A 16,858-nucleotide genomic window follows, 5' to 3' on the forward strand; every position below is an offset into this window, starting at 1 on the left:
ATAGATTCCAAGGTGAAAAAAGTGGATTTTATTCAGTCTCACGACTGAATAAAATCCACTTTTTTCACCTTGGAATCTATGGAGTGCTACCTTTCTTTTTTATTTTGTTACTTTCCTCTAATGGATGTATCTGTGACTCTGGGGTAGAGTTATATAATTTGGGGGTCGCACTGCGGTCCAGTTTTTCTCTTTGTGGCAATAATTACCAGCTGAAGGGTGGTTTGGAGATTTTTGCAGTGCCCACAGGTGATGGATGGGAAAATCCATGCAAACTGATGTGGCCTGGTCTAGAGTCGGTGGATGAGTTGCTCCCCGCCTCATCAGTTCTTAGTCTTTTTGGAAACTTCTTGGAAAGTGACTTAATAGTTGTAGATCATAGGAAACATACACTGACACTCTGGGGTTATTTTGCAGTGATTGTTGCATTGTGTATATTTCTGTCCCCCTCTTCAGATCCCTCCTGAGTGTTTGTAGGGAAGAGGATTTGGGAGAGGGAGGCAGCCCTCTCTCCTGCTGCTTTCGAAATGTCCCTGCCTCCTCTCTTTTCCTCCTGCTCCTCCTACACTGAGCTCAGACTGATTCCAATTCCAGGTCTCCTTCCCCTGTATTTCAGAATGAGTCTTCCAGAAATGATGCTGCTACTGAGTCTTCTCCCCTTTCTGCTTCACAGAGGTGAGTCCACATGGGGGTAGTAAACGTGCCCACAGCGGGACCCTAAAGTTACCTCTATTAGGCATTTTATTATTTGTAAACTTAGGAATAATCCTTATAAATTCCTTGGAGCAGCGAGAGGTCTCCATTGTCCTTGTGCGTTAAGTAGGAATTTTCTACTTGTTGTGGATTATTTTTTTTACCTATCGGATTTGAGCTTTTTTTTTTATGGAACTTTTTTGCACTAATTTTTGCTAATTTATGGCAAGAAATAGCAGCTAAATGACATCAGGTAATATCTAAGCCACGTGACACGAGACTCTCACCATTAAAGTGTTGCAACGCATCAAGGGGGTTTATTTGGAAAACGACTCTTCCCCAACAGCTTGCAATCTAAATATTAAGAGTTGTATTTATGACCTATCATGATGGGATAGGCAAATAAAATCACTCGAGGTTTGCTAAGATGGGAACTTTTCTTTTTTGCCTCCAAAATCTCACACTGGTAATTTTAGAGATGTAGCAGAGCTGAAATGGTCATTTGGCACAACTCAACGGCGCAATGTCTTGTATCTATCACTACACACAAATGACGCAACTCTAAAGAGTCAACAAATTCAGCTCTGCTACATCCATATGCCTCCTGTGCCAGAGCGGAGTAGTGTGCGATTCGGAGATATCGTCATCATCATCGTTACTGTATAAAGCAATTTCTTGGCTTCCGATGCCCCTGTGATGGGCTGTTGGGTATAGTTGCATATATATAGTGCAATGTTTATTCATCCAGATGTAGCAGAGCTTAGTTTGCTATTGCACAGTTTGGGCAGTCCTATGTAAAAAATATTCTCCATATGTTTGCACGATATACACTATACAAGTATAGTGTGCCCCATGGTGCAGAATATTGGTGCTATCATCATAGTCCAGTCTATAACTGTATTATCTGTTGATTTCTGCTATTGTGGGGTATGAATGGGGTAGCATCCTTCTTCCTGCTTACTATATGGGCATATGGAGCGCCCCCACACCGCCGCAGGGCCTAGGGGTACCCGGAGCCGGGCCTCTGGGTCTCAGTCCTGGGGTTGTCACGGTGGCTAGACCCGGTCCGTGGCCCTGTTTGTCAGTGGGGGACGTCCGGTAGAATAAGTGATGATGATGGTGCAGTAACGGTGGTGTAGCGGTGCAGTTGTGGGGTGCAGGTCGCGGTAAATAACGAGGACACCAGGTTGCAGTCTCTTTACCTCTTTACTGGAGATCTCTCAGTCCGCAGTCCAGAATACGGTTCACCAGGCTGCGCAAGTCCGGTCGGTCCGATGGCACTTCCAGAGTTCTCCTCACAGGTGGAAATCAGTGCCCTCCTTCTTAGCGCTATGTGTTGTAGTCCTTCCCTGCTGTGCTCACGGAAAGTACCCCACAACTGTTGTGTCTGTTTCTTAAGTTCCCTCACAACTCGATTCACTGATGTTCTTCTCGTATTCCATCCCTCCCTGTTATTCAGGTTGGAACGGCACCCGTTTGTCAGGTAGGCCTGGAGTTCTTCCGGGACCCTAGAGACGCCCCTCTCCCGCAATTGCCCCCCAAGACTTCATAGGTGATATGTGTTAGACAGCCCGCCTTAAACTGACTGCCCTGCCGCTGTTTGGAGTATGGCTTGAAGCTGTATGCTATTCCACTCCCTCGGCGTTCCGGCCACCGGTAATGCGCCTCAGTAGGATGTTGCTCCGGTCCTACAGCTTGACCCCTACTGGTATTCTCCTTTTTGCTTGATCTCGTTTCTCACTCAGCACAATCTATCTCGCTTCTAGTCCTTTCTTGGGCACCGCCGCTATGCTGAGCAGGCACGGTCCCGTTACGTTCTTTCTAATGCCAAGCCTCTGTCAGGATCCCACCCCTGACAGAGACCCTACTGTCTCTTCCTCCACAACACCCTCTGCCACAAGGTGTTGCTTCGTTCAATCCAGTCAGCTTTCTCCTCTAACTTCCTGCCTGACCCCCAGTTTACCCACTATGGTGGGGAGTGGCCTAATGAATAGAACCCTTAGCTCCCCCCGGAGGCCCTGCTGTGAAACATATTGGTGTCTGTGATACCTGGTCAGATGAACTCCTTCACTGCCATCGAACGCACCATGGCTCCCCATAGTGGCGGATCCACAGTACTGCAACGACCAGGACTCTGGGGCGCTGCACTCCCCCCTGGTTAAACACAGTACTCCGGGACTGGGAAGAAAACAACAATACAGGTTAGCAAAAAGACATACAATTTTCGTTGAGTGCAAAACAATAAGTATACTTGAACAGGCTTCCCTTTATGGGAGGTGAGGACACTTTAACGTTACAAACATAATTAAATATCATAGCAACAGGCTACAATTAGCTCTCATTACCCAACTGGGTATTCTACTAGATGCAAACATTATTGACCAATAATTTAACTTTGCCTTTAAGGATATACACTCTTAATCCGCTAAAGACCTTCCTATAATCACATTATAAGGTATTTTAACTTTGCATTCGCCTTCTTTGGAATCTGCAGGACCGCCTGTCCTAACGGCACCAGACCTACTGCCTCTCCTTTCTATTACAGGACCGCCCCGTTCAGCCAGGGCCTACTGCCTTTTCAACTACTATACACAGTATAGAACATAACTTTTCTTTCAGTTTGAGAACACTGAGCCGGCTCTACTTGGCTCCTATAAGGACTCACTCACTAACCCCTACGGGTTCACTTTCTGTCCTTAGTAACACATTATTAACTTTCTATGGGGACTCAGGGTTTACCTTCTATCCTCACCTTCGTTATTACTTCCTTTCTTTCAACTATGCAGGACTCTAATTCCTCCCCTACGGGCTCTCTTCATCTTTCTTTTTAAAGAACATTATCTAGGTTTCACATTTCAAACAGATTAAACACACATAACTTTTCTTTATGCAAAAACAGTTACATTTCTTCCAGAGCATCATCATATTACTGTTCTAAAACAGTATCACTTTCCAAGTTCAGGTCAAACATCCCCTTTAAGAGGGGATCAAGTCTTTCTGAGGTAGCTCGTCTTCTCAGCCTACCAGTCTTTGCTCAGCAAAGGTTCCAGAACGGTATCTTCGCAAAGAGTCTTTAAGTAAAACCAGTAGAAAGCGCCTTTAAGAAGGTGCAAACTATTTACAAGAAAGTTTGGATCATGCACTGTTCATGATTTCTCAGTTTGTAAAACTTGTGCAAAACTGGTAGGAAAAGCAAACAATAGGGATCCCGGGTCAACTAAGGGATCCATAAAGAGTTAACCCTGAGCGGGTTTAGCAGCAAACAGTTCACAAACAGTTAACGGGAAAACTATTTACATTTTCAGGTTTCCGAGGTTTACTCTTGTTCAGGTGGCCGGGGGTCCGGGCCTCCGGCTGCTGTGGCGCCGGTGCCCGTGGCCCGAACGTGAAGGTGAACTCGGCTGGCCAACTCGGTGGCTGCTATCAGGCGCACCGTTGCAATGGTGACAAGGTCGGGTGCTCCTGAACCCAGGTCCGGAGTAGTGAGTGTCGCGGCTCCAGACATACACCGCCGAACGTTCCGTGCATACCACCTGAGCGGGTTCTGGTGGCGGTTGTAGGTCACCTGATCCCCCTTTTGCAACGGTTCTCCACCTCGGCCACAGCAGGGAGTCCTTACGTTACAGTGCGCAACAAAAACATCAGTATCCAATCCCGGCTCATGTATGAGGCCCCATCCCCTTTTTACATGGTAGGCCAACACAGTTCCCCGCCTGACCGCGTCTCGGTCATCCCATGCCGGAGGGGATTGTTGTACTTTCAATGGACCCATCAACTCGACCTCTTTCCGTCCTTCCCAATGTAGGATCAAGCACTGTCTATATTGTTCCCACGTAAGCACCGCAAGAGTGAATCCGTTCTCCCGGGATCCATCTGTCCCAACCCAGGGGTTGTCCCACCGAAGAACTACCCCGTCTGGGCTCACATCCACAGGTTCCCCCATTCTAGTCGGCAGCGGTGGCACCATCCTTCCCAGGGCATCGGGGGGTAATACCATTAACCCCGCCGAGAAGCGTCGACCCTCACTGAGATGGGGGCCGATCGTGGAAGCGGGCTCGTGGGGGGGCGCAGGGGCGCTCTCCGTACCTGCGCCTGATGTGGTTCCATCGATGCCGATCTGGTCCATTAACAAGGGTGCTGGAATCGGCCGTAGCCCGGACTGCGGCTCCTCCGATGCGGTCCCCGAACGCTGTTCCGCTCGCTGTGGTTCCTCCTCCGCTGACTCCGAGGCCAGGATTGGGGGACTCGGCTCCGCTATCTGTTCCAAAGGCTTCGGATCCGCCGGCTGTAGAGGACACGGGTCCACCTCTAGTGAACGAGGGTAAGCCGGGACTGCTCCTTCCCCGTTCCGGCACTCGCTGTTCTTCATCATGATCTGCTGATCGGTGGCAATACATGCATCTGACTCCGCCATTTCTCCGAGGTCGGGCTTCTTCATCACCCGCTTCCCGCCGTTGCAAATCAGGAGGTTGTCCTCTGCTTTGGGGCAGGTCATCTCCTTGCAGCCAGAAGCGCAGGGGGCGGTATCCATTTCTCGCGCCATTCTGGTAGTCTCCTCCCATAGCACGCCCTCCTTCTTCTCCGAAGTAGCAATGGCGGCGGCTTTTGGCGGGAACTTCTCTTGGTCAATGGTAGCACACAGTCTTTGCAATAAAGTACAGTTCAAGCACAACAAATCACAGTTCCAAGGCACACATGACCTGATTCTTCAGGCTTAAGTAGATCCTGTTCGTGACGCCAAGTTGGAGCGCCCCCACACCGCCGCAGGGCCTAGGGGTACCCGGAGCCGGGCCTCTGGGTCTCAGTCCTGGGGTTGTCACGGTGGCTAGACCCGGTCCGTGGCCCTGTTTGTCAGTGGGGGACGTCCGGTAGAATAAGTGATGATGATGGTGCAGTAACGGTGGTGTAGCGGTGCAGTTGTGGGGTAAAGGTCGCGGTAAATAACGAGGACACCAGGTTGCAGTCTCTTTACCTCTTTACTGGAGATCTCTCAGTCCGCAGTCCAGAATACGGTTCACCAGGCTGCGCAAGTCCGGTCGGTCCGATGGCACTTCCAGAGTTCTCCTCACAGGTGGAAATCAGTGCCCTCCTTCTTAGCGCTATGTGTTGTAGTCCTTCCCTGCTGTGCTCACGGAAAGTACCCCACAACTGTTGTGTCTGTTTCTTAAGTTCCCTCACAACTCGATTCACTGATGTTCTTCTCGTATTCCATCCCTCCCTGTTATTCAGGTTGGAACGGCTCCCGTTTGTCAGGTAGGCCTGGAGTTCTTCCGGGACCCTAGAGACGCCCCTCTCCCGCAATTGCCCCCCAAGACTTCATAGGTGATATGTGGTAGACAGCCCGCCTTAAACTGACTGCCCTGCCGCTGTTTGGAGTATGGCTTGAAGCTGTATGCTATTCCACTCCCTCGGCGTTCCGGCCACCGGTAATGCGCCTCAGTAGGATGTTGCTCCGGTCCTACAGCATGACCCCTACTGGTATTCTCCTTTTTGCTTGATCTCGTTTCTCACTCAGCACAATCTATCTTGCTTCTAGTCCTTTCTTGGGCACCGCCGCTATGCTGAGCAGGCACGGTCCCGTTACGTTCTTTCTAATGCCAAGCCTCTGTCAGGATCCCACCCCTGACAGAGACCCTACTGTCTCTTCCTCCACAACACCCTCTGCCACAAGGTGTTGCTTCGTTCAATCCAGTCAGCTTTCTCCTCTAACTTCCTGCCTGACCCCCAGTTTACCCACTATGGTGGGGAGTGGCCTAATGAATAGAACCCTTAGCTCCCCCCGGAGGCCCTGCTGTGAAACATATTGGTGTCTGTGATACCTGGTCAGATGAACTCCTTCAGTGCCATCGAACGCACCATGGCTCCCCATAGTGGCGGATCCACAGTACTGCAACGACCAGGACTCTGGGGCGCTGCACATATACTATGGCAAAAGCCATTAAAGAGGGTCCCAAACTTACTTACTTCCCATTGAGTATGGCGGACAGTTTCCTTATTCTTCGGTGGCAAAAATAAGGGGGACCTGGGGCCCTAAGGGGTCAATAGTCCCTCTGCAACACTTTAACAAATGTAGTAAATTTTACGTTGAAGCCCAGGACAAACGTGCCGATTTTGGCAGGACAGGATGACTATCTCATGTGTACGGAGGTCTCCCGACTCTCCCCTGATAGATGTTTTTAGGGGAAAGAAGCATTGAGCGTATTTTGTTCTCAAGGGCAAAAATGTGTCTATCCCCCCCTCTCCCTACTAAAAAACATGTACGCTCTGTCAAACAGAGTGTGCATGTGTATGGGAAGGTGGGAAGGAATTGCTGATGGCCGAATGAGCCTTGATAGATATATTGGAAGGCACTGGTGGTTTGGTGAAGGATTCTCGGAAAGATGACCAAACAGAAGATGACTTATCGGCCATTAAAGAGACTTTACAGGAATACGTTTCATGTCTTGCCAGGATGGGCTCAGCAATAAACCTTGGGATATAAGACCTGGTTATGAGGAATCTTAGGATGGTTCTTATCGATGACAGCAAATACCAAGAATCTTAAAAGGGTTGTTTAAAAAATTGGAGACTAGGTCATCAATATTAGATCGGTGGTGCTCTGACACCGTGGTCCCATGACTTTTGTAAGTAGGTAGTGTACGGAACTGGGACACCACCACTCCATATACTATAGCAGGCCAGTCCTGGACCTCCCATTCAAGAGGTCCATACATCATCAATAGCTGTTGGCTGAACGCTCGTCTCTCCTGACCCTCCATACATGAACATGCTGGGCTTGACTAGGCATACATGTGGTTTCAATGGGGATGAGGAAATAAGCCTTACCTACATGCTTAAATTCAACATGTCCCTTCCCTCTTTCCCCTTATTGGGGCAGAGTCTGGAGGCCACCATACACATAATATGTTTGTTGATAATATCTTCACCTGTGGCCAAGTTTGCTGTTATGTGTATGGGGTCTAACATCTGCCTCAGAGTTTTGGAAGACCCTATTAACCAAAACTGCATCTGTCTTGTTAGATTTTCATCGGCTCAACCTTTTGATTTGAGAGCAAACAGGGAATGACTGGTCTTCAAAGATGAAAAAAATTAGACTCCAAATTTAGAGGGCATATATCTTTTGTCCATGGCTACCTTTACATTGGCCATACAGATTAGATAATTGACCCCTATTTTGGCAGGATCAGCTGACTTATGTCTTTGGGGTTAACTTGACTCTCCTCCATACCCACCACCACCCCGATGTCTTAGGATGTTTGAAGGGCAGATATCCCATCAGACATCTTTCCACATATCTGAAAATCCCTATGTTCCCTATTGGCAGTGATCCAATCCATTGTATAGCCCCATAATTATCCAGTCTTTGGGCCGTCCATGACCATCTTGAGATAACAATTGAGTTTCTTCTTCTGGCTAAAAAAAAGTGTAACTGACCGTCCTCTCTGGAATTACATGGAGCACCTCGTCAACCTGGTTCTACACCGATAAGATGATTTAGATGAACTCAACACTAAAGATGAGCAATTTGACTGGTCCAACATCCAGAGTAATCCTTTGTGGAAGCTTGTCTACACTCCAGGAGTGAGGCTTAGTGACCAGGCCTCTGTGACATCCTGACATTGTGAGGCCAGGTAAGAGTTAGTAGCTACCACAATGTCTGGCCATGGATACTGGTTCCATAAGTGAAGGGCCGAACTGGATCCAGGGCAGTGCGATTTGGAATTGCTCATCTCTAGTGGTGAGTCCATCTAAGTCAACCTATTCTCAGTGAAGAACCAGGTTGACAAGGTGATTAGTGTAATTTTCAAGAGATGGTGGGAGGACTGGGCTGGATACTGGACAAGGACAGTGAAAATTAAATTGCTATTCACTACCTCAACTACAGCTGTACAAACCACCACCTTTGCCACCAGCCTGACAACCCTATGTATTAAACAGAAGATTTCTAATAAAGACACAGCTATTTTTTTTACCAGGGCAATAAATGTCCAGGAACTAGCAACAATTATACCTAATTTTTGGTGCCACCTATATGTCATCTCTGTCTGTCTCAGCTATAATCTGATCTATTACTAGTTGGTCAAAACCTAATTTCTAGAAGTATGGCAAATATTCAGTTGTGGTCCACCTAAAGTATTTTCTTCTGCTTGTTCTCCTTAAAAATCCCTATTATCTTTACCAAAGGTGATCCAACCCCACATATGGTTACATCATTTTGCAATCTTTGGGTTGTCCATGACCATCTAGAGAAGAAAATTTTATGAGTTCCTCAATTTTACCCAAAAATAGGTAACGGTCTTTTACTTATGGCCATCATGTCAACCTGGTTCTCTAATAAGACTAGGTTGACTTAGAAGAACCCACCACCTCAACTAGAATGGTCCACCAAGACTTGGTTAACTTAGAAGAACCCACCACCTCAACTACAATGTTCCACCAAGACTTGGTTGACTTAGAAGAAACCACCATCTGAACTAGAATGGTCCACCAAGACTAGGTTGACTTAGAAGAACCCACCACTAGAATGGTCGAAACGACTGCCTTTGGCATCAGCCTGACAACTGTCCGTACTTAAAAGAAGACTACTAATAAAAGGAACACATGTCCTAGTCGCTAATTAAAGGCAAAATTATTTGTTTAACCGGGGCAATAAACGTCCATAAATTGCTGACAACTATGACCAATTTTTGGAGACACTTATACGTCTTCTCTGTCAGCCTCATCTGTGATCTGGTCAACTACTAATTTGTCAAAACCTCTACCCTTCTGGTAGTATGGCTGACATACAATTAAGGTTCATCTTGAGTATTTTCTTCTCCTTGATGATGACAATCTTCCCACTTAATTACAATTAATGGCTATTCAGGGGACTGTGTGATGAATATCTCCTGCTGACTACTGTTTATAGAGCCTGGACCATCAATGCCTGCCGAAATTGAGTGTTTGACTGAGGGGGGAAATTAAAGGCAGGTTTAAGTGTCAGTTTACATCCTGTCCTCACATCAAAGACCCTTAGAAGATCCTCCAAAAGAAAAAAGTGAGGAACACTTGACAGTTCAGTGGGTCACATTTCTCAAGTCCCTCTGGCACCAAAAGACTTCATCAAAAAGTTACAGAGAAACTTGACTTATCTTCAAAGAAAGTCAGATTTTTGGGAGGAGCTAGGCCTTCAGGTAGTGATTACACACAGGCTTTCTGAAACGTTTATTACGATTTTATCCTCTCACCAGTCCTCATCATTGATTAGATTTATAAGATGAGGCCCCGGGGTGTCTCCCAGCAAGGGTTTGATACCTCCTACTGTATTATTAAGATGGTTGTAGGACCATGTAATACAGTAGAGCTACCGGGACTGTGACAGCGGAGACATATAGTTTGGAGGGCATTGTGGCCTTCAATATTCATGGGCCCTATGGCTGGCACTACTCTGGGGCACTGTGGCTGGCACTATCCTGGGGCACTGTGGCTGGCACTACTCTGGGGCACTGTGGCTGGCACTATCCTGGGGCACTGTGGCTGGCACTATCCTGGGGCACTATGGCTGGCACTACTCTGGGGCACTGTGGCTGGCACTACTCTGGGGCACTGTGGCTGGCACTACTCTGGGGCACTATGGCTGGCACTACTCTGGGGCACTATGACTGGCACTACTCTGGGGCACTATGGCTGGCACTACTCTGGGGCACTGTGGCTGGCACTACTCTGGGGCACTGTGGCTGGCACTATCCTGGGGCACTATGACTGGCACTACTCTGGGGCACTATGGCTGGCACTACTCTGGGGCACTGTGGCTGGCACTATCCTGGGGCACTATGACTGGCACTACTCTGGGGCACTATGGCTGGCACTACTCTGGGGCACTGTGGCTGGCACTACTCTGGGGCGCTATGGCTGGCACTACTCTGGGGCACTGTGGCTGGCACTACTCTGGGGCACTATGACTGGCACTACTCTGGGGCACTATGGCTGGCACTACTCTGGGGCGCTATGGCTGGCACTACTCTGGGGCACTGTGGCTGGCACTACTCTGGGGCACTATGACTGGCACTACTCTGGGGCACTGTGGCTGGCACTACTCTGGGGCACTGTGGCTGGCACTATCCTGGGGCACTGTGGCTGGCACTATCCTGGGGCACTATGGCTGGCACTACTCTGGGGCACTGTGGCTGGCACTACTCTGGGGCACTGTGGCTGGCACTACTCTGGGGCACTATGGCTGGCACTATCCTGGGGCACTATGACTGGCACTACTCTGGGGCACTATGGCTGGCACTACTCTGGGGCACTGTGGCTGGCAGTGTTGTGCAGGCAACATGTCACTTCCTCGGCAGCACTAAGGCTGTTACTATTATGGAGGTGTAATGAGAATAAGTTTTAGGGCTATTTGGGGCTTGACCTACATTTTATTGGGTGGGACATGCAGCAAGGAGAGGTAGATAGGTAATAGATAGATAGATAGATAATAGATAGATGGATAGATGGATAGATAGATAGATAGATAGATAGATAGATAGATAATAGATAGATAACAGAGATAGATAATAGATAGATAGATAGATAGATAGATAGATAGATAGATGGATAGATAATAGATAAATGATAGATAGATAGCTATATAATAGACAGATAATAGATAGATGATAGATAGATAGATAGATAGATAGATAGATAATAGACAGATAGATAGATAATAGATAGATAGATAATAGATAGATGATAGATAGATAATAAATAGATAATAGATAGATGATAGATAGATAATAGACAGATAGATAGATAGATAATAGATAGATAGATAGATAGATAGATAGATAGATAGATAGATAGATAATAGATAGGATAATATGAGATAGAGATAGAAAAAAAATAAAATCAGCACCTTTCATGCAAATATGTGTGCAAATGCCCAAGATCAAAATTTTCTGTATAGAGATAAAAAAAAATGGGGTCGGCGCTCTATTGTTAGATGTTTGAGAAAATGGATTCTAATCACCCCATGCGATGCTTCACCTCAATGTAGCAGAACCTTTCTGAAGGATTCTTCATTTTTTTAAGGGCTCGCTCACACTGGCGAATAACTTGGACGAATGCAATCCAATAAAAATATCATTGAATCAGTGCAGAACTCTATATTTATTCTACATGCTGCGATTTCAGCCCGAAATCTGATGGGTGTGAGAAAAAAAATCGGATGCCGCACGGACCATCAGAACAGCGTCCGATATTTAGGGATAATTTAGAATTCTGTGACGTAGGAGACTGGAGCTGGAGGAAGACTCGGGGCCGGGTCGTAGATTCCTTGTAACATTCAGTCTCAATAAAGTAATGGAAAATCTGAGCAGCTGGCGCAGATCTGTGACAACTGGTTCAGGAGCTGGAGGAAGTTGTCAGGTTCTCGTTTTTTACACCCGGTGTGTGAATAACACTGCAGGTTCAGAGCTGGAGACTTCCTCGCCCCAAGTGCTAACCCTTAGGGCATCACCTGTTCCTATAGGATAGATATATATACTGTATATACATATATATATGTTACCAGGTGACCAATGAGAGCTGAAAACTTCCAGTTCCATAAACTGAAAGTCGTCGAAATGAGCTCAATTCAAGTAAAAAGTAACATTTCCCTGCGCTGATACATTGTAACAAACTATCAGATCCGAGATTTTCCTCTACTGATCAGAGGATTTTCCACATTGGATACAACTGCAGCAAAACCTCAGCTGTGAGATTTTTCTGATGATGTTTTGGCACTGTATGCTTTAAATCTTAATTTTCAGGATCTCTTCTTGCTGTCAGTGAATAGGAACCATCTTATTTATATCCAGAATGGACCCGATCCTTCTCAGAGCTGAGAATTTGCTCCAATATTAGCTTTACATAACTTTTTGCTTGCACTGATACATTGTAACAAACCACCATTCCAAGATATCTGAGCGTCTCTTTAGCTCATGGAGGATTTTCTACACTGGATACAACTGTAGCAAACCCTCAGCTGTGAGAAGTATTAGGTGAGTGTGGGTTTTCAGGAGGATTTCTGGATGGAGAGTGGATTATACATTCAGCCAGATGTGAGATTTTTATTCCAGATCTTCATGTGCGACTTCCAAGAACCTGACAAGATGAGATAATCTGACATCAGCTCCCACCATATAGGCGACATCCAGAGGTCAGAGGTCAGGATCTGCTGAAGATCTCACCGCAGATCATAACTAACCAAATTTATCCAGGAACTGACTAATCCTCACGCCAAACTGTGTTATCTACTGTATATAGAGGTGTTATCAGTCATTGTACAGGAGGAGGAGGTGAGCTGTGACATCACCTATTGTGAATGGTGGATCCTGTGTTATCTACTGTATATAGAGGTGTTATCAGTCATTGTACAGGAGGAGGAGGTGAGCTGTGACATCACCTATTATGAATGGTGGATCCTGTGTTATCTACTGTATATAGAGGTGTTATCAGTCATTGTACAGGAGGAGGAGGTGAGCTGTGACATCAACTATTGTGAATGGTGGATCCTGTGTTATCTACTGTATATAGAGGTGTTATCAGTCATTGTACAGGAGGAGGAGGTGAGCTGTGACATCCCCTATTGTGAATGGTGGATCCTGTGTTATCTACTGTATATAGAGGTGTTATCAGTCATTGTACAGGAGGAGGAGGTGAGCTGTGACATCACCTATTGTGAATGGTGGATCCTGTGTTATCTACTGTATATAGAGGTGTTATCAGTCATTGTACAGGAGGAGGAGGTGAGCTGTGGCATCATCTATTGTGGATGGTGGATCCTGTGTTATCTACTGTATATAGAGGTGTTATGAGTCATTGTACAGGAGGAGGAGGTGAACTGTGACATCACCTATTGTGAATGGTGGACCCTGTGTTACCTACTGTATATAGAGGTGTTATCAGATATTGTACAGGAGGAGGAGGTGAGCTGTGATATCACCTATTGTGAATGGTGGATCCTGTGTTACCTACTGTATATAGAGGTGTTATCAGATATTGTACAGGAGGAGGAGGTGAGCTGTGCCATCACCTATTGTGAATGGTGGACCCTGTGTTAGCTACTGTATATAGAGGTGTTATCAGTCATTGTACAGGAGGAGGAGGTGAGCTGTGACATCACCTATTGAGAATTGTGTTTCTCCTCTATAAAGAGGTTTGATCATTTCTATAATCCTGTCTTTGATGATAATGAAACTGCAGAAATGTCTTCTGGTCTTCTGATCAGAACAGGAAGCGTGTCTATTATTCCAGTGTGAAAATAAAGTTTTTTTCTTTATTCAGAGTAATATGGGAAGATAACATATATCGCATTTCCTGATGATGATTCCCCTCTCCATCAGCCAGAGCTTATATTCTTTCTGCAGAGGAATTATATGGTGGATGTCCACATCATGTTTAATATGGGGGTGTCTGACCGCGAGTCCTCAGCTCTCCATGGAAGTCATTGCTGGGGCAATTTTGCAAAAGTTTCCATAGTTTAATGAAGTCTAAGGGGAAACATTTCTCCTTTTGGAGAGTGACATACTGTTCCTGGCATGCCAATGTAAGGAGACTTATAGGCCATGCAATGCTTCTCTGGGAAATTAATTATGCAAATTGCCTCTTCAGAGAGGAAGAAGACTAGAACTCTATAGCACCACCTGTTGGAAGTGGCGATCCTACAAGTCAGTATCGACCCTTGAACGAGCCGTGCAATATGACTTGGGATAAAAGCCAACTCAGAATCTCAATTTGCAGACACAGTGTTTCGGGCTATTGCCCCTCATCAGTGTAAAGTGGAGATCCGATTCGGCTAAGCGAGAGGCTCTAGAAGTCAGGAATGTTCAGAGAGGAAAACTCCTTCAATTTAAACCATTAGTAGGTAAGTTATGAGTGTTATCTTTGATCAAAAAACCCGAGGGTTGGTTGTCTGCTTTGGGGCACGTTCACACCAAGTCTTTTTGCTGAGTGTTTGGACCGGAAACTGAGCAGAAATGACACGTTTTTGAGGAATATTTAGAGAGTTTCTGCCCTTAGGGTTTATGCAAACATAGACATTTTTCAGACAGATCTACTCCGTGACCGGCCTGAAAAAAAAAAACACAAAAAAAAAATCTAAAAAAAAATGAACCCGAGCACAGAAGTGTAAAACCGACTTGCTGCTCACATGTTCAGTCGTTTCGAGCTTCTTTTAACCACTTAATGCTTGCAAAGACACCAAGAAGCTACAAGAAGTGACTTAACCTTTCTTCTAGCCGCTTCTTCTCGGACGCTGCTCACTAATTTATTTAATGGAACTTGAAAAAAAAAAAACGCTGCAAAAAAAAGGACTGAAAAGACGGCAAAAAAAAGCTTCAAAATGTCTTCCTCTTGATAAACTTGTGAGGTTCACACTTTTTTAAGAGTTTTTGGTGCGCAATGTCTCCTCAAAAAATCAAGACTTCTCGAAAACCTGGAGCTTTTGGTGTTTGACTAAGTTCCACAAGAAATCCGCCTGAAAAAGTTGAGTTTTTCCAGGAGTTTTTGGAACAGAAACTTAGCAGAAACTGGGCATAAAATCTCCAAATCTCAAAACGTCTTAAAAACTTTTGAGTTTCCGCTCAGTTTCTGTTCTGAAAAGTTGGCAAAATAGGCTCCTCCACCGGCAGTTGTCACTTCTTTAAGCCGCTCCGAGGATGTCGAAGAAGTGATGTAAGATGGAACATGTGCACGGCAATGTCATTTTATGGAACGGTACGTCTTCACGTGGATTCCGGGAGAAAGACGTTTTGTGTACGTTCCCTAACTTTATCTACACATGGAGCCTTTTATCAGACTTTTCGCAGCAGAAACTGAGCAGATCCTCCAAGATCTTGAGGGGTCTTGAATTGTCAAGAAGGATTTGGAGAGTTTCTGCTCCAAAACCTCATGATAAAAAATCCCTCTATGTTATTTTTACATTGGTCGGCATTTTGCTCACTTTTTTTTGCTGCAGTCCAATCATAAGGCTGAAAAAAAAAAACTTTTCTGAGACTTTTCAAAGCATCTGTAGGAATAAGGGAAGGAGGATGAGGAGAGAGGAGACATTGAAGCAAGACCAGAAATGCCCTTTGGACCGGACGTCACCATATGGGGGGAATTATAGAGGAATTTTGGGGGATTTGCAGAGGATTTTGGGGGAATTGTATATATAAGTTCCTAGACTGTAAATGTGGCTTTCATGATGGTGGCCTTTAAAATTTGTTTCTCGAAATTTCGAAAACTTTTTTAGAAACATCCCTCGTTCAGACAGTATTTCTCCATCTGCTTTATCTCTTGTTCTGAAGGTCCTGATTTGGGGAAGGTTTCATTGTTAAGTAAAAACCTATTTTTCCTTTTTGGGCTTTGATCACAAATTTCAAAACAACCACTTGTCCTAAACGGTCGGCCATTACTCCAGATTAGATGACGGTGGCTTCTTTGAAGCCAAAGTGAATGACAAGGACACAAAACCCTTTGAACACCTGCATCTAAGAGCAAACTCAAAGGAAATGTCTGACAATCTTCAAACACGTCCTCTCCGGTGACTGCGGTTTACGGGCTCAGAACGTGTCCTTCAGAATCAGCCTTCTGACAGATCGTTGGTGTATGGTTTGTCTAAAATCATTAGAAAAAGCTTAGAAAACTGATTTTCAACAGTAGGAGATAAGTGTCAACTGAAGGATGTCCAAATAATGGCCAAACAAGGGGGACGGAGGGTCTGAAACATATTACACAAAAGTTGGCCGAGTGTGCCAATTTCAATTTATACTCCAGAGCTGCACTCACTATCCTGCTGGTGCAGTCACTATGTACATACATTACATTATTGATCCTGAGTTACATCTTGTATTATACTCCAGAGCTGCACTCACTATTCTGCTGGTGCAGTCACTGTGTACATAAGTTACATTACTGATCCTGAGTTACTTCCTGTATTATACCCCAGAGCTGCACTCACTATTCTGCTGGTGCAGTCACTGTGTACATACATTACATTACTGATCCTGAGTTACCTCCTGTATTATACCCCAGAGCTGCACTCATTATCCTGCTGGTGCAGTCACTATGTACATACATTACATTACTGATCCTGAGTTACATCTTGTATTATACTCCAGAGCTACACTCACTATTCTGCTGGTGCAGTCACTGTGTATATAAATTACATTACTGATCCTGA

General features: G+C 45.6%; 1 protein-coding gene across 2 annotated transcripts in view; it reads left to right on the plus strand.

Annotated features, from left to right (window-relative positions):
• The first annotated feature begins 559 nt into the window (after positions 1-559).
• FBLN1 (fibulin 1) overlaps positions 560-16,858 on the plus strand; it is a 75,320-nt gene continuing 59,021 nt past the window's right edge. For both annotated transcript variants that reach the window (XM_077266632.1, XM_077266633.1), the window contains exon 1: positions 560-672. In XM_077266632.1, the coding sequence (XP_077122747.1) occupies positions 615-672 (58 nt within the window). In that variant the 5' untranslated portion in view covers positions 560-614. The remainder of the gene's footprint in view (positions 673-16,858) is intronic.

This window comes from Ranitomeya variabilis, chromosome 5 (assembly GCF_051348905.1).
Source record: "Ranitomeya variabilis isolate aRanVar5 chromosome 5, aRanVar5.hap1, whole genome shotgun sequence".
NCBI lineage: Eukaryota > Metazoa > Chordata > Amphibia > Anura > Dendrobatidae > Ranitomeya > Ranitomeya variabilis.